The sequence below is a fragment of the Tinamus guttatus genome, unplaced genomic scaffold (genome assembly GCF_059628265.1).
Source record: "Tinamus guttatus ecotype Peru unplaced genomic scaffold, ASM5962826v1 Tinamus_guttatus_pri_ptg000509l, whole genome shotgun sequence".
NCBI classification, from domain to species: Eukaryota; Metazoa; Chordata; class Aves; order Tinamiformes; family Tinamidae; genus Tinamus; species Tinamus guttatus.
In genome coordinates, this window is record NW_028289043.1 from 749,238 (window position 1) to 774,767 (window position 25,530).

The following is a 25,530-nucleotide window of genomic DNA, read 5'->3' on the forward strand; positions in this document are numbered from 1 at the left end:
ATTACTCAGAGCATTTTTGATAATATTTCATAAAAAAGCTTCTGTCCCTAGTCAAAGCTCAGAGGAGGATCGTTTTCTTGGGAAACATTATGGGAATTTCTGTCAGTGAGAGACGGCAGGAAGTAACAGATGTGTAGTAAAGCAGGTGAAGAAAAACACATCTATTTTAAATGTCTATTTTCATTGAATTTTCTTTTCCATGAATGTCTGTTTAACCTCTCAACACAGGGATGTCCTTTGTGGTTACCTTCTGTGCTCCAATATATCTAGTGTGCCCAGACTTGGAGAGCTTGATGGTGAAATCACATCATCTGTCTTGCAGTTTGGAAAAGTATACAATTGCAGGTAATTTTTTATAAGCATTATTTCAACTCGACCTTCAGGAATGTGATTGTGCATCAGGATCATAGGCTGTTTTGTTGGCCCTTCTGTAGTAGTTAAATTTGCCTCTGCAGACTTAATGCTCTTCTCTTGATACTACATTTCTTAAAGTTTGTAAAGTACTTCATGTACCTAAAATACCTAGACATGTACCTGAATAGCCAGAGCTAACTGACTGCTTAGTAAGTTGCTATATGTTAGCTGAATCCCAGTTGTAAGATGAAATATAGTCCTATACAAGTAAAATCAGTGTTTTTTCCAACAGCAGCTCTTATACAAGAAAAATGGTCTTTATTTTTACTATTACATTGTTTGATGTAGATACACTGCATTTTGGGTTGTTTTACAGTAGACCAGGTAGATAAGTAAGCCAGTACTTACAGCTGTTTCCTGATTCTGCATATCAAATAATGCAGACAGAAATGAAGGTATCAGCCAAGATATCAGCCACTTTCTCGAGCAGTTCCATCTGGTGGCAACACACAGTCTCCAGGGTCTTCTTGATTGTCTTGCAGTGGTGGCCACGTGAAGCTTGATGAGGACACGGACCTGGGCTATGTGGAGAACGGGACGCCGTGCGGGCCCAACATGGTGTGCCTGGAGCATCGGTGCCTCCCCACCGAGTCCTTCAACTTCAGCACCTGCCCAGGCACCACAGAAACCCAAATTTGTTCAGGGCATGGTGTATGTTCTCATATTGTATAATCCTTTTTGCTGTTCTCCCTGAATATGTCTGGTGTTGCGCAGAGTGCTTGTCAGATCCTTCAGGAAGCCATAACTGTAGCAAAAGAAGTCCTATACTGGAGAAGCTTCTGAAAGCAAAAGATGAAGGGAGCACATAAGTATGTGTAATACATTATAGTTAGGGCATCCAAAGTAATAGATCACAGTAAGACAGTAAGAGAAGTTCTTTTTACAAAAATAACAAAAAAATCAATTGTTTCTCTTACCATGGGTCTCTGTTCTTCCAGATGCTCTTTTTAATTCCCTATGTAATGTATCACAATCTGAATATGGTCATAAAGTCATTGGATTTTATTGGCTGAGAGATGCTAGAGAAGAGAGCAGGGAGCTGACTTCTGTGCTTGGTGCCCAGCTCATGGGTTTGGTGTGGCATGGTGCACTCTGGTCACCTCAGAGTCCCTTTGTCTCTCATAGGGTTTGAAACAGTTGCCGGGTCCCTAGAGCTGACCTGAACTCAAAAGAATCATTCTCTTGTGGCATCTTACCTCTTTGGCACTGCATTAAAACTTACTGTATTGTTTTAAATTCACCACTTCATCCAATTTCAAAAAAATCTACATTTTTGGATGCAGGTTTGTAGCAATGAAATAAAGTGCGTCTGCGACCGATTTTGGGGAGGAGATGACTGCAGTACCCACATCAAAGATGATATGTATTTTGATAGAGAGGCCCTCAGAAAAGGTATGTAGTTGCAATTTTTGTCAATAATTTGAAAAGCTTGGGTTTGAGGAGTGTCCATTAAGCAAAACTAGACCTCCTACTTTCTCACCTTGCATGCAACATGGTGTGTTTTCTGAGAGCCTCATTCTCTCCTCAGCGTGAGCACTTGGTGTCTGTGCTTGTGCTCTCAGTCTTGCAGTGGTCCCACGAGCATTCGATCCAACACCCGGGACTTGCACAAGTGCATCTACTTGTACCTTGCTTGCTCCACCTTGTGGAGAGTGGTCTTGCTAAGTATATTAACTGTTTAGGACAAGCAAAAAAATACTAGGGCTCTTCATATCTAGGTGGAAAGGTAAAATGACCTATATGTTTGGCTTCTGGTTGTGGAGTTAAATTTTTATAATGCAGTCACTATGCCAAATGTTTGCACACAGATTTTATGCTTCTGTGGTTTCTGAGCAAAAGTTTTTATTCATCTCTTGACCCGCTTGTAAGCAGGAGAATATGTTGAGCTAGTTTATTCAGCTATAATGATATTTAAACAAAAAAGTCACTTTTATTCCAACACAAATTTGTATCTGGTGGGCAGCTTATATTGCTGTAATTGCATCAGCTTAACTATGTCTATAACATATTGATGTAACTGACATGACTTTCACCTATACCAAGTGTTCATTTAAAGGAAACATACAAATTATATTTCTGTATCCTGGCTATACTTCAGGTTTCCATCACTAGTTACCATTAATCAGCCTAGTATAAGTTGTCTGAAAAAGGTTTTTAAAAGACAGTGCATTTACTATTTTTTAAATATACTTCTAAAACCCTGCATATTTTCTCTTTTCTTGTGTTTCCAGGTGTTGTTAGCACAAACATAATAATAGGGGCAATTGCTGGCACCATTTTAGTGCTGGCTCTCGTTTTAGGAATAACTGCTTGGGGTTACAAGTAAGTAAATTGTTGTTGTTCTTAATACAGTTTTTAAAAATGGTCTTTTAATCTGTTAGCTAACTCCATTATGAAGGGAACATTCAAAACAATATAAAACTCCATATTGAATTGTGTTTACTTAGTGAAATTTTGATAACAATAGCATTTTTCAGTCAATTTGTACGTGTTTGTGTGTGTGTGTTTTTGTTTTTAGAGAGCTTGATCCAGACTTGAAATATATTTCTTGCATTCCTTTTCTTTTCTGAAGATGATCAGATTGTGATATTAATATATCTGGCAAAGAAAATACAAGAGTAGGATTTGACTCGATTACAAATCTTTTCTTAATGGCAAAGTAAGCTTAGGAAGATAGGCCCTCAGTCAGCAAAGCATTTAACCATAGGCCTCTTTCAACAGATATTTGTATTCAGTCAGCTTAACCCTAAGTTAGTTCAAGCAGGTGTTTTGTTGAGAGAGAGAAATCTGTAATTTGCAAATACGATTCAAGTTCTCATCTGGCCTAGAGTTGCCTGTGTGCTGCTAACTGAAAGGAAAAGTGGATTATTTGAATATGACTGTCCTTCAGTTTCTCTTCCTTTGTGAATTTCTCCTAAAACGGGAAAATTTTAGTTCTTTGCTTGTGTTATATAAAGAATTAAGTCACATCCCCCACAGAAAAGTCCCCCACGTTTGGATGAGGATGAAGAAGTCCATCCTCTTATGGTGTGTGTTTTTTCTGAGTTAGTTTTTCAGATCAGATATAGCTAGTGACCTGCATAATTTTACTATCAATATTTAAGCAATAACTTCAGTTCCCAGATTTTATAAAAGCATATTTAGATGGCAGTGCTCCATTCAGTGAACCCCAGCTGAGGTTGGGCACCACAAGTCCTGCTCTTGTCTCCCTCCTGTGCTGTCCGTCCGCACTTCTGCTGGCACTGAGGTCTTTGGGGTGAGCTTCCTGACTGGACAGAAGATGAACCTGGGGATGGAAAAGATCAGTGTTTAGTGAGCTGAGCTGACTCGACTGCACAATCCCATGTTTGCTTGTATCATCTCTGTCATGCTAGTGCATTAAAGGAGACAGTAAAATAATCCAGGGGGCAACAACCACTGGGCTTTAGTTAGTTGATTTTATTCAGCAGTGCAGGATCTTTGTGATAACAACATCCACCATTAACTGGTGTGACTGCTATATAGGGATTGACTTACCAAGCAGTAGATAGCAACTAGCAATTAACACGATGAAACAGAGTGTATCCTGGTACTCTCAGGGAAGGAGTATGTTACTGCTCTGTGGCCTTCCTTATAAGGTGATCGCTCGTGAATCCTGAGGCGAGTTACATAAGATTATCTGCCCTTTGCATCGTCAGCGAGATGGGTTTCGGTCCCTTATCGAGTGTTTTGCATCAGTTCTTCAGTGAGTTGGGTATTCCCCAGTTTTAGTGAAGTGAGACCGCGCTGCCCTCACAAGACTTCCCACTTCCCTATCTTATTCTTGGGGTCAGTACCCAAGGTTTTTCGATCACTTTTTTGCTGCATTGGCAGAGTCCATGTAGTTTGGAGGTTTCGGTTAACTCTTCATGCACCCATCGAACTCAAGGGACACTAAGGAGGGCAGGATCAAGAAAGCACCTTTCAGAAGATGCCCCCTGTACATCATGAACTGCACCTCAAACTCAGTGTTGAGTGTAGTCATCAACTAGTAAGGCTAAGCTAACACATTTATGAATATGCGTATTTCAGAAGTGGTTTCTGTAGAATAATTTTGAGCAAAAATCTTGTTGTGTATACATTACTTTCCTATTTGCCTTTTTTTTTTCCTCTTACTGACCATGTGTACTTGAAGGCTGATAACTCATTCATATTTTTTCCTCTTCTTCTTTTTTTTTTTTTTTCTTTGTGTGGAAAGAAATTACAGAAGACAGAGGTAGGTGTTTAAAGTAATAGAACGCATCACTAGAAAGGTCTGAAAATAGTTTTTTTTCCTCATTTGCCCATTTACATGCCATAAGGAAAGAGATACTCATGATATATTATTGTAGGTTATAGAATGTTTGCTTTAATATATAAAATCTGTGTTTATTCTACAAATAACTCATTTAAAATCCTAATTTCATTGAACTCACTAGCAAAAATGATGTTTCCTTCAATAAATGCACTATTTTATTTGGGAAAACAGGAGAATATTTCCTGTAAAAGAGACTCCAAATATGCTATTAGATTAAAATGCTCTCTAGAGGCTGAGAATTAAGTAATTAATATTGACACGATGTTATGTTGTTCTCATATTACCACCTTCTGGTCCAAGTTACCACTTTGTTGCTGCCACCTGTTAAGCTTGTTCTCCACTTCCTCTGCCTGGAAAGCAGTGCTATCCCTTGGAGGTTGGAAGTAGTAGCCTGGAGCAGAAAAGCCCTGCCACGTGCGGATTGATTTGTGTGTAGCAAAGTCAGTTAGCTGGCAGGAGCTCACATAGGTATTGAATCAAGCATTACAGTAGACAGGAGATATCACCTGGCTGCAAGGCAGACCGAATTCGGTGGTCTGAGGTTTGGTGATTCTTAGTGAATTCCCTGGATGTGCAAACATAGAGCAAAACTGCCTTTGAGTCACTTCACTGTTGGCAGAGGACAGGGCAGCTACAACCTTGAAATACAGAAAGAGAAACGCATCACATTGCATCTTAAATCTTTCAAACTTCCTCGTCTTCCCAGATTAGAGATATTAGAGAAAGACAAGTATGCAGCTGGTTTGTAGCTGTGTCTGAGCATGGGTGGAATGGAAACTAGCAGAATCAGAGGCTTTTGAGGACGGAGGAAGACTGGAGGTGTTTAGTAAGTTCCAAGAAGTTCCATAGACTGATTTCCAAATGCACAATTTATGGATGCATAAAAGGAGAATATCATAAACTGAAAAATATAAATCCATCATAGTGTCCCTTTTTTGAACTGTTTACAGTTAGTCCTTAAATAAAGATGAAAACAAGAGATTAACATGTCTGCAAGCAGTACGTACAGAATGATATTTGACAGTACTCAGTGGCTGAAATAAGTCAACTGGAAGTTATAAAAAAGATAAATTATCAAGGATTCTGTCAACTGAGATAATGTAGCGTAAAGGACACAAATACATAGGAGAAGTCTGTTCTGACTGACCAGAGTGGGAAGATGATTTGTTAAAGAGAAAACTGGGAACAGCAGAACTGCAGAGACAGTTCTGGAAATATTGATGTACTTACTGCCTGAGGAATGAGGCAAGAACTGGGACTCGTGGAAGACGGAAGAAGTAGTTGGGAAGTACTATATTATATTAGTAACTTGTGTGCTGCATAATTACATATTTTAAATACCTCAGGAGCATTAGAAATTCAAACATAGAGTGGCTACAGCCTAGTCCAGGTGTGTGGTTGGACCTGGACGGAATGTGAATTGACCTTCTGGTAAATGAGCGTCTTAATAGTGGCAAATAGAAATAAAAATGCCTTGGAAAGTGCAGGGCTGTATGGATAATCATCCTTGTCCTGTTATGATATAGCAGACTTCCAAGTTAGCTGTCTGTATTAGAGATTTTTCAGCTTGGTGGAGGTGCACGTGGGCTGGCTGTGAGGCAGGTACTGGCTGGCAGTGCATTCACTGCACAGAAGTGGTGTAGCTTGGATCAGGAATCTGTAGTGCTTGGAGGGTTTCATGTACACACACCAAGCTTTTACTGCTAGGAAAGGATGCACTAGTGTTATATGTTGGTTGTGTTATTTCTGAGTGTCTTGGCAGATAGAGTTTACTGTAGTAGTCAGAAGTAACCAAGAATCTCTGGCACAAGATCCACTGCAAAAGGGAAAATTTTCTCCTACAAGCGTTTAAACAGCTCAACAAGCTGCTGTTCTTGAATTCATCAATGATCATAAAAATTAAACAGAAGCCACCTGTCTCATCTAGAAGGGAAAATTCGTTCTCTTTTGCTTAAGTCCTTTTTGCTCTGCTCACGAATCTGGTTCAGATACTTGTACAAGCCGACTTGCTGAGCCCTTGGAAATGTCTAATCTTGATTATCTACCAACTAATCACTTTGAAACCAATGATCTGAGTTTATTAATGAAATATTCCTTGTTTTCCCCCACCCAAACCTACATACCACTTTCCCGAACTGTCAAAGATACCCTGGAATATTGTCACTGAAGGTTGAAATATTTATTAATATGTTTATTGTGTATGTTTAGCAGGTTTCCCAAGGATCATTTTGCTTGCCTCTTTCTTTTAGACTAATACTTGTGTGTTTGTGTGTTTGTGTGCTCATACCTGTCTTGTTTTCTGACTCAATAATGTTTATTATACTTTAGACAAATACCCCAGGGAGATTATGTAAAAAAGCCTGGAGAGGCCGACTCTTTTTATAGCGACATGCCTCCTGGAGTCAGCACAAACTCTGCATCTAGTTCTAAGAAGAGGTCTGCTTTTCTGTCGCATTTTCAGATTTCTACCTGTTCCATCACCCATTATTCCATTAGTCAGAACATTTCATTGTTTTGCAGCAGGTTTGATTCCTTCTTCTTTCTTTGGAATGTTAAAAATGGCACAATCCCTTGTTCTTTGATTACTGTTTTTCTCACATGTCTTGGGCTACCAATTATTACAATTAGGCCAGGATAGACATGTTTTCCATTGGAAAACAATTTTAGGTTATTCTTATTTTCATCATCTCCATGCTTGAGAATTAATTTCAAGTAGACTGCAATAAGAATTGTTGACTCAACCCAAAATGCTCAATTAAAAAAACGCACTTTTTTTTTGTCATGGTCCTGTAATCAAAGAAAAGGAACATTGTCTTGCTTCAATAATAGCTATGAACATAAATTGTTTAATATAAATGTTGTTTTTATAACTTTATGTGTGAACGCCATCAATAACTAGCTGTGCTGACCTAGATTCCTGGATAATAATTTCACTGTCTCCCAGTAAAGCTGGAGGTGCATGCCATTTGTTCCACTTCCACTTACTGGACAAATACACTAAATGATCAGCAGGTGTTATCCTAGGAAATAATTTTACAGAGACCTTCTGTACTTTTGTGTTTGTTGCTTTGAGTAACCAAGCAGGGCATTAGATGTTCCCTCTGCTCGGAATTTGCTAATCTTACTCTTCTCCAGTTACTTTAATAGAAGGAAAACCAAAACAAAAAACACATCAACAGCATTTGAAAGTGAAAACTGATTGAAAAGCATTAACAGTCATTAGTGGTTGCTAAGGTCATGAGGTCGTTAAGCTCACCAACCCTCTGAAGCTAGAGATCCTTTAATTAAGAAAATCTTCTTTGGCCAGCTTTTCCAAGCAATTTACAAGAAGCGGGATGTCATGGGAGGAACAGATACTCTTGAAGCACTTCATAACATAACTGGAAGTCTCAGTTTATCTTGCTGAGTAATTTGTAATTGTGCACTAAACAAAGCCGTATTTATTCTGTTATTTCAAGGAAAGTGCAATTAATACATGTGTCTGCAGTGCCCTGGTGTGTACCAGATAGATCCTCTGTGTGGCTTCTTCGGTCTGTGCCCGTTAATAAGAAAACTGTAATGTTAATCTTAATATATTAATAAGGAAACTGTAATAGTGAAGTAGTGAATGGTTTTTCTGCAGTAGTGAAGTAATTAATGGTTTCTAACTTTCTCAATACAACTTTTAGATTTGTAAGTGGATAAATTACTTATTTTCAAGGAGGTTATGGTAAATGATGCAGTGCTTATGTAGGAGAATCCTTTCTCATTTGGAAAAAATGTTTGAAAAAAAAACTTGGGAAATAAGTTTTCGTAGGTTTTGTTTAAGGAGGTGTGCATTCCAATTAAGAAAAAAAAATGTTTTGAATTGAATGTCACTTAATGTGTTTCGTTCTCTACCTTGCTTTTTTCTCATACTTCCATTTATTTCATGTGTCTCTGTTTTATTTTTTGTTCCACAAAACTGGTGGATTTGAGGGTCTGTCTCCACTAGAGCATTTTGTTGTTCAGGTACGTTGCACTGTCAGGTCAGCCTGCCCGGCCTTCCCTGGGCTCCGGGGGCGACTGATGCGGCTCACCTAATCCAAGGCCAGGAGGCTGCTCCCCGTCCTTGGAAGTGCTCTTGTTCTGCTCTGCCTGCAGACACCTAGGGCCTCTCCTGGCAGGCTTTGGAATGCCTGGGCCATTAGTTATCTCCACTCAGGAAAATGCTGGGAAGTGTTAGAAGTCTCAGAGGATACTACAGAATTAAGACATAATTACCTAATAACTCCTCTTGTTATGAGTGAAAAACAAACAAAAAAGAAACCCCATCAAAAACAGTTAAAAGCAAGACATTACTGAGCCTAGAAAGAAACCATTAGGAAGAGAAAATGATTAAAAAATCTGCCAGTTCTCAGGCATTTCATGCTTTAAATAAGATTGAATAAATAAAACCCAGGGCTCAGTTCAGGGATTCAGTGGCTACGACTAGCCTGGTGTTTTGGAGGCTATCTGAAGCACTTCTGTCAGATCTCTGCCCTCTAAAGCAAGCAGAGATCGGAAAACACGAGAGTATTCAGACTGCTTGAATATACAAAAACTCATCCTTTGAGCAAAACATCTTTATAATAATTATAAATTTATAACAGTTTATAGTAATTGGGGCCATCCATTCTGGCTGTTTTCTCCTTCTGTGGCGGTGGGAGGAGGAGCAGAGGGGTGCATGTCCCTGCTTCCCAGCGCAGCACGAGCGTGTGGCCGCAGCCCCGGGCGGCCCGTGCTCAACTGAGAGGAAAAAGCCACGGAGACAAGCGGGGCAGAAAAACCCCTTGCACCTCAGTGCTAGGGCAGAGATGGAAACAGCGAAAAATCTAGTGAGCGCTGGTGTTCCTCCAGCAGCAGCCACGTTAGGAAGCATTAGTGATGCCTGGATGTGGACACGCCGACCTGCTTCAGGGCAGCCAGCAAAACATAAGTGCCCAATTTATCCAGAAATGCGGAATATGCTGCTAGTGCAGACAGACCTTAGGCTTTGTTCTGTGACTGACCTCAGCAATGCGATGAGCTCTGAAGCACTGAGCTAATATATTCGTATGAGCAAATGCCCTTAACAGTAACGGCATCTGAGCCCTCCAATTCCAGGTCAAATGGATTATCTCATTCCTGGAGTGAAAGGATCCCAGACACGAAACATATTTCAGACATCTGTGAAAATGGGAGACCTAGGAGTAATTCTTGGCAAGGTAAGTGTGAACCTGAGTGCGCTCGGCAGTGGAAACCAACCCGTGTCATCTCTGCTCTGCTGAAAGTTGGGTTGGTCTTTGGACAGCAGCCTGACTTCTTAAGTTTGTATTATTATTAACCTGGAGTGGGAATTTAGTAGTGTCTTACACAAGTACAGTTTTTGCATAGTGTGTTATTGTGTAGAAATTGCATTTCCAAATTTTTACCATTCCTATAGTGTGAGCTAATCTGAAAAAGAGGAAGATTTTCATTCACTCTTCCAGCTTTTATGATTTTATTGTGCATTTTTCTTTAAGTGGTTTCTCAGATAGTACCTGAAATTATGTCTTTGGTTTGCACAGTTGCAGCAAAAGGTAACAAAAGGTCACCTAAGTGTCAAAAATTTCTGTGGCTGGGATAAATCCAGAGGGAATGATGATTTTTAAATGGCTAAAGCTAATAATATGACCCTGTTACTATGAATGTAAAGAATACTTAGAGTTTGGAATGTAATGCAGGTGACTTTCAGGATGTTATACAGTGTGTCTTTACCCTTTGGTCTCTTTCAGGTAATATAGGAGGAAACAGAAAGAAAGTCAAAGGCAAAAGATTTAGGCCACGGTCTAATTCAACTGAGTAAGTCTGAATTTCTAACAGCAAAGACAAAAAAGTATAGCTTACATGCTCATGTTTTGTAGATTGAGATTAAAAGTATCGAAAAAGTATGGAAAAGTGGGTGACTACATATTTGCCTTGTGGCCAATTCTGATTGCTGACTGAGAAGCTGGTAAATGGCATAGCTAATGTATTTCGATTTCTTCTTTTTTTCCTGTATTCTTTAAAAATTAATTATCAATTTTCTTTTTTATGTAGGTGTCTTCACAGCCATTCCTATAGTAATTCCCAATGATGGTGACAACCTGCACCATCACTGCAGGCTTTTGTCTACAGTAAACTGCCATTGCTGAGTGTTTCCTGGTTCAATAGTGAATTTGTGATAACTTTTTGTTATTTGTGATAACTTTATACCTTTATACCTTGGGCTGGGTCATTGTTGAGGTCAGAGGTTTCTATCTCTGAGTACCTGTGCGGAGGTTTTAGGAGAGGGATCTGTCTGTTTTGAGATGCCACCAGGCCCGGGACAGCCAGTCTTGAGTAAGCCCTGGATGCTGTGAGAGTCCTTACAAGGTGGCTGACTTCAGCACAAGCACATCCTGAGTGTTGAAGCAGGTGGGCTGCATATGTGGTCCCAAAGGAAGAAAACAAAAAGTTAAACATGTCCCGTTAAACAGGAGCATATTTGAAAAAGTGCCTTGTATACGCACAACTTTACATATACATTGTGTGATTCAGAGTTGCTTTCCATGTTGATTTGGTGGTTACATTTGCTGAAGAGCTCGTGTGTATGGTGCTCCCCATGGAGAAACAGCCTTTACTGTGTTCTTACACCTCCTAATGTGGGTGAGTGGTGAATGGCTGGAAACAGGATCTCAAGGGCTCTTGAGCCCTGGCCTGCTCTTAAAGCACTTAGGCCGCTACAGAATGACCCTCCTTTGACAGTAACAGCAATGGCTGTGCCCTTTCCTTGTATCATTTATACCAATTTGGCCCCACTACTGCAAGTGAGTTGAGTACCAGCTGGAAGCTAATGATACTAACACCTCTCTGGACCATGTTTTCTTCAGTCTGGGAATTGTGAGTTCATTCTGGAACTTTTCTGCAAACCTGCAATGCACAGTCTTTAGGCAAGTAGGCTTAGAAAGATTTTTGGAGAAGACCATGCAAATAATAGCTTGATCCACAGTAATCATAATGTTGCATGGTCAAAACGACAACACAGAACTAGAAAAACTAGCTCCAAATTGTTTGGAGGAGTTTATCTGTCAAGTGCCACCATGTGTTGGTTTTAGCAGTGATAAGCTCTTACTGGAATGTTACTCTGTTGGTTTTGTTTTCCCCTTGCACGAGACAATTTGATAAAAGCAAAATTAGTCTGTTTGGCCAAACCACTAAAAATACAAATGATATTTCAAGTTCTTTAGAAATTTGGTCTGTACTTTAATTTTGTAGTTGTATTTCTGGAAAAAAAAAAAGAAGGGGGGGGAATTAAAAATAATCAGGGTGAGTTAATGTTACCGTTATTCTCATTATTCTGTCCTTCAGCAGAGTTGAAGACTGGAGCTGAATTAGAGAGTGAAACCAAATCCACTGTTTTTTTTTTTTTTTTTTAACCTTAGAGTGAACATAACTGCCTAGGGAAGAGAATCATCTTCTCAGTAAGGCAGAAAAGCATTAGGCATCTTTTTCTCCTTCTGTGCTGCTCTGCTGATGTGCATTAGCCCTGAGAGCTTCAGGATGCTAAATAGAACTGAGTAGGCAGAAAGGGTATGAGTTAGGTAGCTTTTTACCTACATATTTTTTTTGTCTTTTAGAAGTGTCCCAGCAATTTCCACCCAGTAATTCTCTTCTTTCTTGCTGCTTTTTACTGTGTCCCAGCCCCGCAGCAGCTGCTGCTCCCTCCTGAGGGCCGTGCAGAGACTGTGTGAGGAATGAAACACAGTGTGTGCATTCCCAGCAGATAGGGGCTGGGCAGGGAAGTGCCCCTTCTCCTGAAGGGGTTGCACTTCGAGGCCTCTGAGGTGACTGAGGTTGGGCCGTGTGGCCGGTCAGAGTCTCCTCTGCGCGGCCGGCACCCGTCGGTAGGAGACGTCGCTGGCTGAACCACCCACCGTGCCCGTGTGGTGAGGAGCAGAGAGAATGGCTGAGGGCACGCGCTGAGTCTGCTTGGAAAGATGACTTTTGAGAAGGGAGAATGGATGGTGAATGATGTAAGCGTGACCAGCGTTTCTTATTTATTGAGGAAAACAAAAAGCAGTGCTGGCAGTGCTGAGGTTGTGTGTGTCTGAGGATACCTCTGGATATGGGCAGCTTCAGTGCAGCTGGCATTGCTTCCACGGTATCCTCAGAGTGTGAGGCCTTTTCCCAGACAGATTTGCCTTCTTCACTTCTCTGAGGAATACAGAAGAACCTTAAGTTCTTTTCTGAGATGGTGGCTGACATTTGGAAAGCTCTCCTATGTGACCCAGGAAGTCCAGTGATGCATGCTGCTAGATGGATGAAAAGAATCACTGTCACTAGCAGAGACAGTGTAAATTAACCACTAGAAGATTGGACCCATTTGTTCAATTTCTTGATATATATATTTTTTCTTTTTTACAAGCAGATATACAGCAGTACGTTTGCCTTTAATTATGTCTGATGTAGCTGATGTAGCAAGGGTCAGCAGTAACTATACCATGCACAAGGTGTTATGTATGTAGCCATGCGCCAGACAGAGGATTGTGCCATTTGCAGCTTAAGCAAAATATCTTTAGCACTGAGTGGGATTCCAGCTCTGCAGCCCTCATTAACAGCACTAACCAAAGGGCTGCGAGTGCACTGGGCAGTTCCTAAAATATGCACTGGTCGCTGCTCTTTGCAACCCTTCGTACTTAGCGGATTCATGATATAAAGCTTCTGCTAAAAGTCACAGCTCCATGGAGACCGTTAAAGCTCTTTTGGGAGGTTTTTACATCGATTCTAGATGTTTTAAAACAACATTCTCATTCTTTACTAACTCAGACTGTTTAGTTCTCACAGGAGGAATGCCAACAGGCCAAGTGTCTATGCAGTGTTTTCACAAACATGGTTGATGAAATGGCCTGATAAGACAATTGTTTTCTATTAAAATCAATTAGAATTATCCAGGAAAGATAATGAGGGTTTTCTGAATAGGCTGACAGTTTAAATGGGAGCTTGTATTAAAACAGGTCCCAGGGAACATGTGTTTTGCCAAACAGCAATTCTGGTCTTTGTTAATTTGCATTGCTTTTCCTCTAAGCATTTATCTTCCTCATTATTATAACTGATACAAACATCATTGGCTTAGACTTTCTGTTATATATTGTGTTTTTGCAGCAGGGTAACCCATGCATCTGAGCCTGGGCTTTCCCTCGCCCACCAAATCCCGACCCAAGGCATAAGCCCAGGGGGTTCTGAGCACCCCCAAGCAGGGAGTCGGGATCACAGGTCAGTCTCACCTGCCCCTGCGTGCTGGGCTGCCGTTTTATCCCATGGAAAGTCCCTTCCTCCCCTCAGTGTCCGATAGTTTCACTGTGGCAAACACCTTGGCTGCTTGGAGGGGCTCCTGCTGACGCAGCGCTAGCTAACTCCTCGGGGCAGCCTGAGGAGCACGGCTACTCTCGAACCCAGGTCTTCTGCATCTTTGCATGTTGCGCTACAAGCCAAATCAAGCCGGAGGGCTAGTGGCTTACGTGTCAGGACAGCTTTATTATAAAGCAGAATTTCTCACTCAAAAGAAAAGTGGATTCTGGCCATCACTAGTGAAGGTGGTGGCCGTGAAGATCAGCCTAAGAGCTTTCTTATGGTATTGGTGGCCTGCCGCAGCTCAAGCTTAACCCTTCTGCAGCAGGTGGATTTAGGTGGTACATGACGGTCAGCAACACAACCAGGCCCTGGATAATCTCAAGCAGGGTTGTGCAACAACTGCATGCTTTGATACCACGTTAAACTTTGTTTTCCAATAAAGGATGCTAGACTGGGAGTGTTTCATGGTTACCAAAAGACCTCTTTAAAAAAAAAAAAAAAGTCAAAATTTCTACAGCAACTTATAATTTTCAAGAAAGTCCTGGCTACAGTTAAAGCCAAACCATGTATCTGTTATTTCCTGGTATATTGGCGTCAGCCTGTTGCTTTATTCACAATTCAGCTGTTTCTATGCTACAACTTTTGCCATTTTCTAAGAACCCAAGATGGAAAGCATAAAGCACTCCTGATTCCTGATAAATAAGCAAGCTGAGGAAGCTACTTGGAAGCAATTGTGGCTGAGGGCAAATACTCTGAGAGCTGTGGCTGTGCTTGCGCGGGGCAGGGAGAAGAAGTTCCAGAGCAAAAAAGGAGGCCTAAGAGGTTGAAAAACTGGTGCAGCTCTTGTCTAACATGGTTTGAAATATGATCGGGGTGTAAATAACATAATCTGGCCTATACTTATCTGAGCAATGCCTTGCAAGGCCTGTTCCCATGTGTGAGGTCATCGGAGCTGCTTTCATAAGTAAGAGTGGTGAGAACTCATTCAGAAATACTAAAAAATAACTCTTAAAGGAATATTCTTTGCAAATAATTGTTAAACTGTTGCCATTCTTCTACAATCAAAAGGGGACTTAAATTGGACCGGGCAGACTGCTGCTTTTGCATTGCCCTTTTATCTAAACATTATAAAGGGGAAGGAGGAAATATTGTAATATTGTTCACTATACTTGTTTGTGACTAAAAGAACCAGTTATATTTTTTCCCCTTTTCCATGGTAATATTATTGTCAGGTAATTAAACACCATTTTTATTTCGTAGCTTTCATGTAATTGATATGAGTATGTAATGAGCAGGTTTTTCTAAAAGGTCTGATGTTGGTATCAAGATTGCTTCTGCAAACTCTGAGATGAACTCTGCAGCCCATGTCCTTGAAAGCTCCTTGTGAAATGATCATTTAAAAATTTAAATTTAAAAATTTATTTGCATATAAGTGTAAAAATTGCCAGTGCAGTAGCAGATGATTAAAGCTTTTAAAGATACTAAGGCTGAAATTCATTCCTGTAGAAAGGGTCAAGCCCAAGTCTCCACTCATTAAGCTAGTACTTTGCAATTTATTCCAGATGGGTGCAAACCTGTGTCTTCAACAAGCAAACCGCAGGACTGGAGCTAAAGTGCCCCTTTATCCTGATTTTGACATCGTGAGAGAACTCCAGACCATGAGCTTAATGCTGGCCCTCTGCATAGGAGTGACTTTTACCCTTAAGATACTAAATTAATTTCCAGAGTAACCAAACATGCGAGTCTTGTAGATCAGATTTTCTTATGCAGTTGTACACGTTGCCTAGTCCTCACCCAACATCCATACTGATTTATTTGCCATATTCACTTGCATTTTGGGGATGAAGACATCCTTGCTAAGCTTGTGCTGTGTGTTCTCAGATTTTCTATTCTTGTTCTTCTGCTTTCTCTGTTCCTTCCATTGCTTTCTGCAGGTATTTAAACCCATGGTTCAAAAGAGAATATAATGTAGCTAAGTGGGTAGAAGATGTGAATAAAAACACTGAAGGACCATACTTTAGGTATTTTGTAAATTAATTCTATATCCTTTTTAAGAGCTGTTCCAGCATATACAAATATCTTGGGATTCCTATCTTGTATAAATCAATACAAGTTACTCTAGGTGTAGAGGGCCCCTCTTCTTTTGCTGCATTTTGATGTCTGTTTCTGGCCTCACGTGCAACTTACAGTTCTTTTCCTGAATGTTTTAATGAAGTCATTAAAAAGGGTGTTTGTAGTGCATGCATTCCCACCATCATCTATAGCTTGTAGTAGCTTTCTCATCATTTTATGCCAAGTAGTGTTTTATGGGCATGACACATATTTATCACTAATAAATAGTAGTAACTTAACCAGAATGTAATTTGCTGCAGCAAGCAGTTTCATAATACATTTACTCTACCCACTATCTTATAGTGCATACTAAAACTTAAATTAAAAAAGAATAAACAGTAGTGGTATGTTGCCTTCAGATTTAATTAATGTAATCGGAAAATTAAATATATGAGAATATACTCTATGTTCCTTAAATCTAACCAGTAATGAATCTGTTGCAAGTGAGTGCAGGGTTCTGCCAAAAATGTCACATGAAAATATTTGTGAAGGGAAAAAAATGTCTATTTGATACATTTTAAGGTAAAGAGGAGAAACCTACATGAGGCTGGCTGCCCTGTTCTGTGTGACTGAATCACAGTCACCGAGAGTGTTTTAGTTGATCCCCAAAAGACAAACCCACAGCTGAGAAAAAGGTTTGCATCGGTTGAAAAAAAAAAACAGCCTAGCATAGGAGGGAAGGAGGATGGCTTGTAATGTGCAACATAAAATCAGAGAACTTGTAAATTGACTTAACATATATGCAATCAAAATATTCACTGTGGAAACAACAAACAGATGAATACAAAGAGAAATCATTAGCCAGTAGAGTTAAGGATAGTGAAAAGGAATAAACAAAATCTGAACAAGAATTTTGATATGCCAGGAGACACAGTAATAGTCCAAAAGGACAGAAGTATGTATTGGACTATTGACTATAAAGGACAGAACTATATAGCATTCAGTATACGTCCGATGTGTTCATCAGAAAAAAAAAGCGATGGGGTTTTATCACGGGATGCTGATGAAACACTTTCTATTCCAATAGTAACAGTGGAAGATCTTAAACAGCAGCTTGCAAATTTAGTCATTTTTAGAACTGTGAGCCCTTGCCCCAAAACATTTGAGGAGCTATCAAAGAAGTTGTTTTTTTTTTTTTTAATAGCATTTGTATTTGCTTCCAAGAATTCATAGATCACTGATGCAGAAAAGCTTTCAAAACTGTGGATAGGGCAAATAAGGTAAATGTAAATCTGCCAGTTCTGATTTCAGTCTTGAGCAAGGAACCAAAAAAGCCTCGATGCAGCAATTCAGGGTTTAAAGGAGAACCTTGTAAGTCTTACCAGTCAGCATGAGCCAAGTCTCAGTATGGTGTTTGGGCATTTGGGCACAGTGCTTGTGACTTCTGTAGTTTTACCAGTGCTAGCCTTTGCACCAGGACACTGTGTCCTGTCTGCTAGCCACAGCTTAAGGAGCACATTGAGGAATGAAGAGGTTTAAGTGTATAGCCCTGAAATATGGTAGAAGAGACTTCAAGCTGCTTAGTTTAATGGAGCAGTTAAAGGATTACTTGGATCATAAAAACCCTGTGGAGTAAAGCCTTTATGAGGTCTTTCAGAGTAGGAGATTAAGACTGATAAGGACCAAGATTCACTGAAAGGTGAAACTAAGCAAGTTTGCACTAGAAAGGAAGTACATTTTTATTAGCAAGAGAAACTAAGCCTTTTCCTAAAAATACATGTTGGGCCTTTGTTGTTCAGGCAGTGCAATCATAGTCCTCCACTGTAACTTAGCCTCGGAGCTGTCTTGCAGAATGTTCATATCAGAAGCCCTCTGACTGTGATAAGTCATTGATGAAATATGAAGATAGCACTAGTTTAAAATATGTTTCTTTAATGGGATTAGGTAAAGGGATCCAAATTCCTTTGTGGCTACTCTTAATTTGGTTTTCATCTTTTAATATTAGTATGTCTTGAATTAGCAAGTGGATTAAATTCATGGGGGTGTACTCACCCAACGGTTTTCCCTGTGGAACCAGCCGAGTCACGTTCCTAGCTGTATTTGGGATGAACTGAGCTTTTCCCCTTTTTTAATTAGTAGAGGAGCCTACACTGATCCAGGTCAGTTTTAAGGACTTACAGGAGCAAAGATGAAACCTAACTTGAAAATATTACTGTGTAGAGGGTTGCTAATGACTGCTTACAGCAGTAACTTCAGCTTTAGAATTGAGAAAGGAACTAAAATGATTTTAGAAAGCGAGGTAACCATGGGGAAGTATTCTGCATATTAGGGAAGGGAAAGGATGGAGCTTTCTCCTGGGATGAGTCATTGTGGGTTTATGAGAGGTTACCCCGGCTGCTGCAGCCTCTCCACAGCACTCGGTGCAGGTTTGGGTAGATCTGGCCTTGGCAGGGAAGCACTATTCCTTGGCACTGTCTTTGTGGAAGTAATGTGGTGGCTCTGGAGCCTTTGGACAAGAACAAGACAGCTCAGCAGTGCCTCAGGAACGTGACTGAGGGGTGACTAGAGAAAACAAATCACACTTTGTATAATCAGCCTGAAAAAAAAATGCACGGCTTGATGCTAAACAATTCCTTGGAAAGATGCAGCTTTTCAAAAAATACAGGCATTAGGTATCCCCATCTTCTTAGGAAAAATCTATGTAAACCAAAATTTGCCTCCCTGGCACAGGGAGTTACTATTTTTTCTCATCTTCAAGCCTAGTGGGTACCTCTGTATAATTACTTTTTATTAATAATAATCATCAAAGCTGATGTCTCTAGTGCCAAAAAGCTTCTGCCTGTGGGATTCCTTTATGTAAGAAACTAAGATCTGTAAAAAAAAATCTCATTTTCGAGCTTAAAGTGTAGGTGAGATTTTAATTTTACAGTCTGAATAGATACCAGGATGTAGCTGCATAACTCTAATAATAAACCCAAGTGGGAGACCTTCCCCTGATTTAGGTTTTTATTACAAGGGGAAAGTAATCTGTTAGGGATTTGCAGCAGAAGCAGGCTAGTTTGCCCACAGTGCATGGCAAAGGCAAATTGTAGTTTTGCCCTAAATTTTTATTACTATGTGGAAGGTCAGGGGAGGCATAAAAACCCTCCAGTCCAGAGCATGGCCACATTCCCAGTAGTGAATATCTTCTGGAGTCTCACCATTAGCTAGAAGTTCACAGTTGTGCTAGTGTGATTCTACTGTGTATTTTTGTTACTGCCTATTACAGTGGCTAGTGCACAGACTAACCTTACAAAATATAGCTATGGATTACTTGAGATCCTCACTGAATTTTGAAAGACTTGGGAACTGTGATGGTGTAAGGAAGTCAACTGTCAGAATCCCCAAATGTGGCATTTCTAGAATGGCATTTCTAAGTGTGGCATAAATATAGAAAAGAAAAAAAAAAGCCTGGAAGGTCTACAGGGTGCCCAGAGCTGCCTAAGCTTGCTAATGCGAAAATGTAGAGTAACCTAGATTCTGTGGTAATGTGTAAAAGTCAAAATAGTTTACAAATACAATTTTTTTTAGAGGAAGATCTAGAGCAGCCGTCCAGACAGAGAATAGCTGTCCAAGGTGTTGGCAAGGGGCATGATGGGCAGGAGATGATTGACTATCAGTTTCTCATATATTTTATGAGCTTTGGTACTCTTGCTTTCTTCTTCTTTGATTTCTTCCCTGCCTCCTCAGTTGGTCCTTAGACCAGATTTAGTTCTGCCGCACAACCAAATGGCCTCTCTACCTCATCTGTTGCCTTTCTGTGTGAGCATCCAGCAGACTGGCCATAGTCATCACAGACCATGATGTCCCTGTTTCTCTGAGGCGGTGTTGGACACCGCTTTGGAAAAGAAAAAAAAATCCTCACCCACTGTTCCTTTTTCTCAATATTATTTTTCGGTCTTCTTAAAATTGTAATGGTCTCCTTTGACTTTCCAGTTGCCATAATGAACTTCATTTACTGGAAAGTTCTATCAGTTTGCAACAGGCAATTCAGTCACCCTAATCTTATCCAGAATAACAAGACGTGACACCCAGACTCAAGGGGAAAGGCAGCTTCGTTGCCATTTCTCAGAAACTGTGGTTGCAGGATCCAAGGCATGGAGCCTTGTGGTTGAAGGAAGCTGCTGCCAAGGCAAGTCCCTTCTCTTGGGAAGCTCTGCTAAAGCTGTATTAAGTGAGTTTCATTAAATTAGTTCAGTTCACAAAACAGAATGGAACATAGTTCATGAACAGGTAAAATCTGTCAGGGCCACCTGCCTTCAGTTTTACTGTAGTGGCATTTGAGAGGGTCACAGGACTCTCAGCCTTATGCCTGAGTGTCATTTCAACACTGTCCCTTTTGGGCCAGCATTCTCTCTGTTTCAGTCAAGAGAAGGCAGAGTAAGCAGACATCCGCCTGCAAAGGAGCCCAGAGAAATATCCTACAGCTTCTGCAGCATTTGGTTCTGAAGCCCTATGATACCCTGCTAGTTCCAGCTTCAGGAAGGGAAGGGTAGCCTCAGTGTAGCCACTAGATCTTGCCTCCTGGTCAGAAATGAAAATTGTTAAACACACAGAGGTGCGTGGCTTCACCTGGGATGGAGAGCGAAATCTCCAAAGTTGTCACAGAGTGCGCAGGAACAAATGCAGTTTACAAATCAGTGTGTAGTTCTGTTTCCTCATTTAGGTTCATATGGAAGCAACATCTGACAGGGAAGCTAATGGATATGATACCAGGAGAACTAACTCCCCGGTGAAAGCTAAATGGAAGCCACCCCTAACCCAGACTGCAGAGTTTTGCCTACCTTTATCCCTGGCATTACCCGCAAGTGTCCCTGAATGCTGTCCTTTTGCCATCCTGTAAATGAGAAAGGTCATTTCTGGCTCTCTCTCATTTAAAGTAGATGTAAATCTGGGATACACAGCACATACACAATTGCAGGGCAGAACCTAAAAGGTGATTAAAAATTAACCAACCGCACTTGTCATTTAAGATGCATTATAAGCTCTGTGAGCATGCACATGAGTAGTGATATGAGCTGGCACTAGAGATGACAAAAACAGTACATTAATGTGTAGCAGATATAAGTGTCTAGGGCCTTTAAGGGGAGGCCATGGTCATTTCTTTAAGTGTGCAACTGCATTCATGCTTCCTGCTGGTGCTCATTTGTAGGCTCTTTCACTCAGATGTCTGTGCTCTAGATGCCTAAGTTAGATGAGAAGTAGATATCTATGGCTAACTAATGACAGATCTCCTGTGAGATGTCTGCCTCCAACTTTCTTCTGTGCAACTTAAACTTTTAAGTGCGATGTCTGCACAGACTTCCTTGGAGCGCTGAAGCCAATTCTGATTTCCTCCTCTTTTGTGAGATATCCTGGCCAGATTGTGCTGGGTAGGTTTGGGGTTCTGATGCAAAGCTCCCTGCTTGCAGGCTCAGTGGAGATCCTGCCCCGCTACCTGCTGTGCAGGGAAAGTGCTCAAGACGCCCCATCCTCAGGGGATGCAACTCCTGGAGCCTCCAGAGCTGGTGGACAGGCAGAGGGCCCATCCATGCCTTTCCCTCTCCCTGGGGCTTGTCTGGGGATGGTCAGAGTAACTGGTGGGAGCGCAGGGGAGGTGACGTGGCATGAGGGATGGCCAGTGCCATCATCCTGCGCGCTGCCCCCAGCTGGTGAGCAAACCACGCCAGGTCTCACACCCTCCAATTTAATTTTCAAGTGCCTCATTATACATTTAAACATGAAGATCTTAAATCCTGCTAGAGCTGTTAGGCAAAATTAATAAATGATTAGATTATTGATAATCTGTAAATTCTGCCCTCTGTATCGGCACTCTTTCTTCCTATCCTCCGATGTTTGTAATTCTGGATCTAGTAATAGTCTGAGTGTTAGCAATCCTTATCTGTACAAATCTGGCCACAGATGAAAAGACTCCTATATGTAGCAAACAGCAGAACGCTGAGCACTGCAGGGAACTTTTCTGTGCATTAAAAAAGAAAAAAAAATGTAGCCTGCGACCAAATTTGTGGTGCTGGACATGTGAAGGCCCTCTTTTGTGCTGCATTAGCTGTTTAAAATTTTCTTCCTGAAAACTTTTACATGTGTCCAGTTTGTCTTACTGGGTGCTCAAAATGCACAGGCTGAAGACAGATAGAGTCTTCAGTATTTGGAAAACGCTTCCAAGATCATTCTTTTTTTGAGTGCTGCTGAACTTTGAGGGGACAACGTGAGGCATTAGAGCATTGCGGGGAACTCTCACCATGCAATTTCTATTGACACCCTGTTGTTCGTGATGCCATCAACCCTTCTTTGCATGGAGGACAAATTCCCTGCTGCCCCAGGGAATTACAGTAAAATGATGCACTAGTCTAAAACAAAAAAGCTATTATTAAATGGGAAAAGAAATTCACTTAATTAATAGACATAGAAAACAATTCCAGGCACAAAGGAGCCCCTTACCTCTCAGTCCCTATGCTGAAGCATGGGATCCTACAGCTGCTACTGTGGGGTGGGCACTGCTCCCAGGAGGCCCCTCTTGGCCCTTGGTACCCGTGATGCTGGTAATGGTGCTCCTTGCCAGAGTCCACACCTGTGCCCCTTGCTGTGTTTTGAAGTATTTGAAGATGTGCCTCAGAACCTGAGTGTAAACTGCTTCCCTGGGGACGTTTTGAAATCCCAAGATTTTAGGTGCTCAGAAGGTGCCTGGGTGTGGGGTGCCCATGCCAGGGGGAAGCCTCTCTTGAAAATGTCCTCGCTCTGCAAAACAGAACAAAACTTCCCATGTAGCCTCTGTCCTCTATTTTGAAGCCTTTTTTCCTTTTATACTTCCCAGATTTAGAGCCTGATAGAAACCTCTCAAGTGGGAAAGGTGCAGATTCTCAAAACAGAAGCATAAGTGTTTTTCTTGGGTATAAAATTTTAGTCAATAATGTGCTGATGCCTTATTGACATGAAAATAGTACCTTTCATGTGATACAAACATTTACTTGCTACTGCTTACTCTACTCACCTTGTACAGAAATGCTGATTGCTGCTGACTAATCAGTCCATTTTTGTATATTCTCATCAGACTCTTTCTTTGGCTGGAACAATATGCACTGTATGATGCTTGCATGTCTAGTAGTTTGTTATTAGCACTTTGTATATGCCTTTGTTACTTCACAACTAACAGTTTGGCCTCTAAGTGCATGCATTTGTGTAAGTTAGTATGTTGTTATAGAGTAATAGATTTATTTGCTATGTTTGTATCAATATATGAGATGTGTAAGATATATACAAAGACACTGATGACTCATTTATTCATCCACTGGCAGAAGACATTGTTCAGCTTGTGTTTATACAATTACTATTTCTATTTAGCCTTCATGATGCTATGTCTATCTTTCATTTGTCTATTTATTCTATTGCAGATTTGATTTGTTAATTTTATTGTGATTAGTTATAGTACTTTGTAAAGCAGCTTAAGAAATCATTCATTTTGCAATACAGTTCTAATAAGAGGTAGGAAATTTTATTTTTTTTCCTAGAGCTCCTGAAAGCTATAAATACCTTTATTTATAGTCATGGAATTTTAGACTACTGATCTATAAAGTTTTGCTCTCTCCTAATATTGAGCTAATGATAAACTTTAGTAAACACTTATTTCTGAACCAAGCCTCAGAGTAATGGCAGTTGCTGTTGCAGTGCGAGATCCCAAAGACATCACATTTATTTTATGTGTTTCAACATCTCAGGACACTTTCTCCTGCAAAGTCTCCTTCTTCATCCACTGGATCTATTGCTTCTAGCAGAAAATACCCTTACCCAATGCCACCACTTCCTGACGAGGAGAAGAAAGCCAACAGGCAAAGTGCCAGGGTAAGTGTGTGCTTGGTTGTTGACTTGGTTTGCTGGTGGTTTGTCAAGAGGAAAGCATGACAGGTGAGTGTCTTTGAGTACCATAAGCTTTTCCTTCATACCTCTAGCTCTGGAGGTTGCTGCAGCCTGAGCCTCTGGCACAGAGCCTTGCTGCGAGTGGCCGTATTTGCACTTGTCTGCTATGCTTGCTCTCAAAACTGGTTACTCTCCAGCATTACCTAGAGTTAGATCACTCGCAGTTAAGTAAAACATGGTGGAGCTGCATGGCGATGTTAGCCTTTGATTTCCTTGCGTCAAGTCAGTGTGGCCCTACCAGATACTTGAGTAACCACAAAAATCACTGAAATTCACTTCTGGAGTCCCAACAAGCCTCATTCCCAATTAACCTGCTGACTCGGGTCTCTGAAGAGATACCCATGTGAGGCTAGGGTGAGAGCAGCCTGCCTGTCATTTGTGACCTGGGCAAAGTAGACGCAATCCCCTAAACAGGCTCGTAATGCTGTGAGGTGACAGCCTGTTTTTTCTTTTGGTGATGTGTGTTTGTGTTGCCTTTTTTCCTCTCCAGCTCTGGGAAACTTCCATTTAGCTCCACCAGTTCCCCGGGGTGACGCCAGAACTGTTTACTACAGGTTTTGTAGGAACTTGGCCTCACAGAGTCGTTGCACATTCACCTGCTCTTCAGACAACTCGAAAGGTCCACACAGACGCCGGTGGTCGCGGTGACAACCTCCTCTCGTTTGGAAGGGAAAAGGCAGTCCTTTTTTGTTGACTAGAATTTTTTGAATTCGATGTAAGGAACAACCAAAATTATAAGGGGATAATTAGACTGGATGTGACATGGCTCTTCCGCATGATGACAAATACACTTACATAGAATTACAGCTGCAGTCAATTTGCAAGTCCCAAGTAACAGAGGTTTTTCTTTGGTTTAATGCAGTTCCACGTTAGAGCAAACCAGAATTGGGAATGAGTGCTCTGAAGAACGCAGCCGATGTAAACATGTTCTCTGTATGCATGAACCTTGTGTTCTTTACTTTCCACATGTAAGGGAAAAACAACATACCGTAGTAGCAATTAGCATGCAGGAGTAAGAAATATAGGATTTTTGTGACAGGATCTCAAACTTTGAAAGGCAAATATTTTACATAAACTTCAAAATAACAAGGGTTATATCTTTTTTTTTTACCTTACGTGTTTATAATCTCAATATACAGATTGTATATATGTAAACATTTGATAATGTCAAAAATAACTGTTACACTTAAGTATATTTTGCCAAATGCCTAAACAGTCATGACTAACATCATCACACTTCAAATTTTTTAATGTTATGAGCAGACAACTTTGGAAATACAGAAGATACAATATTGTAAAAATGTGTCTCTCAGAAACTGGTGTTTGACCAAAATCTGTGCTATCTTTTAAGTAACTGACAATCTCAATTGTATCATAGAAAGCAGAAATCGGAGTGCAGTGACACTGTGTCTTAGATCATCATCAAAGGAACCAGCCAAAATACGTTACTCGCTATGATGACCAGTGTA

The 25,530-nt window shown here is 40.7% G+C and overlaps 1 protein-coding gene across 4 annotated transcripts in view; it reads left to right on the top strand.

Annotated features, from left to right (window-relative positions):
- The window catches only part of ADAM22 (ADAM metallopeptidase domain 22), a 126,202-nt gene extending 101,309 nt beyond the window's left edge, over window positions 1-24,893 (top strand). The window contains exons 21-32 of one of the 4 annotated variants that reach the window (XM_088533546.1): window positions 229-345; window positions 897-1,065; window positions 1,698-1,806; window positions 2,646-2,736; window positions 4,631-4,648; window positions 7,058-7,252; window positions 9,833-9,933; window positions 10,483-10,549; window positions 13,871-13,981; window positions 15,994-16,080; window positions 23,863-23,986; window positions 24,552-24,736. In XM_088533546.1, the coding sequence (XP_088389672.1) occupies window positions 229-345; window positions 897-1,065; window positions 1,698-1,806; window positions 2,646-2,736; window positions 4,631-4,648; window positions 7,058-7,252; window positions 9,833-9,933; window positions 10,483-10,549; window positions 13,871-13,981; window positions 15,994-16,080; window positions 23,863-23,986; window positions 24,552-24,572 (1,210 nt within the window). In that variant the 3' untranslated portion in view covers window positions 24,573-24,736. Of the gene's footprint in view, window positions 1-228; window positions 346-896; window positions 1,066-1,697; window positions 1,807-2,645; window positions 2,737-4,630; window positions 4,649-7,057; window positions 7,253-9,832; window positions 9,934-10,482; window positions 10,550-13,870; window positions 13,982-15,993; window positions 16,081-23,862; window positions 23,987-24,551 lie in introns of all 4 variants that reach the window. The other 3 variants (XM_088533543.1, XM_088533545.1, XM_088533542.1) reach the window with 3 other exon arrangements.
- The last annotated feature ends 637 nt before the right edge of the window (window positions 24,894-25,530 follow it).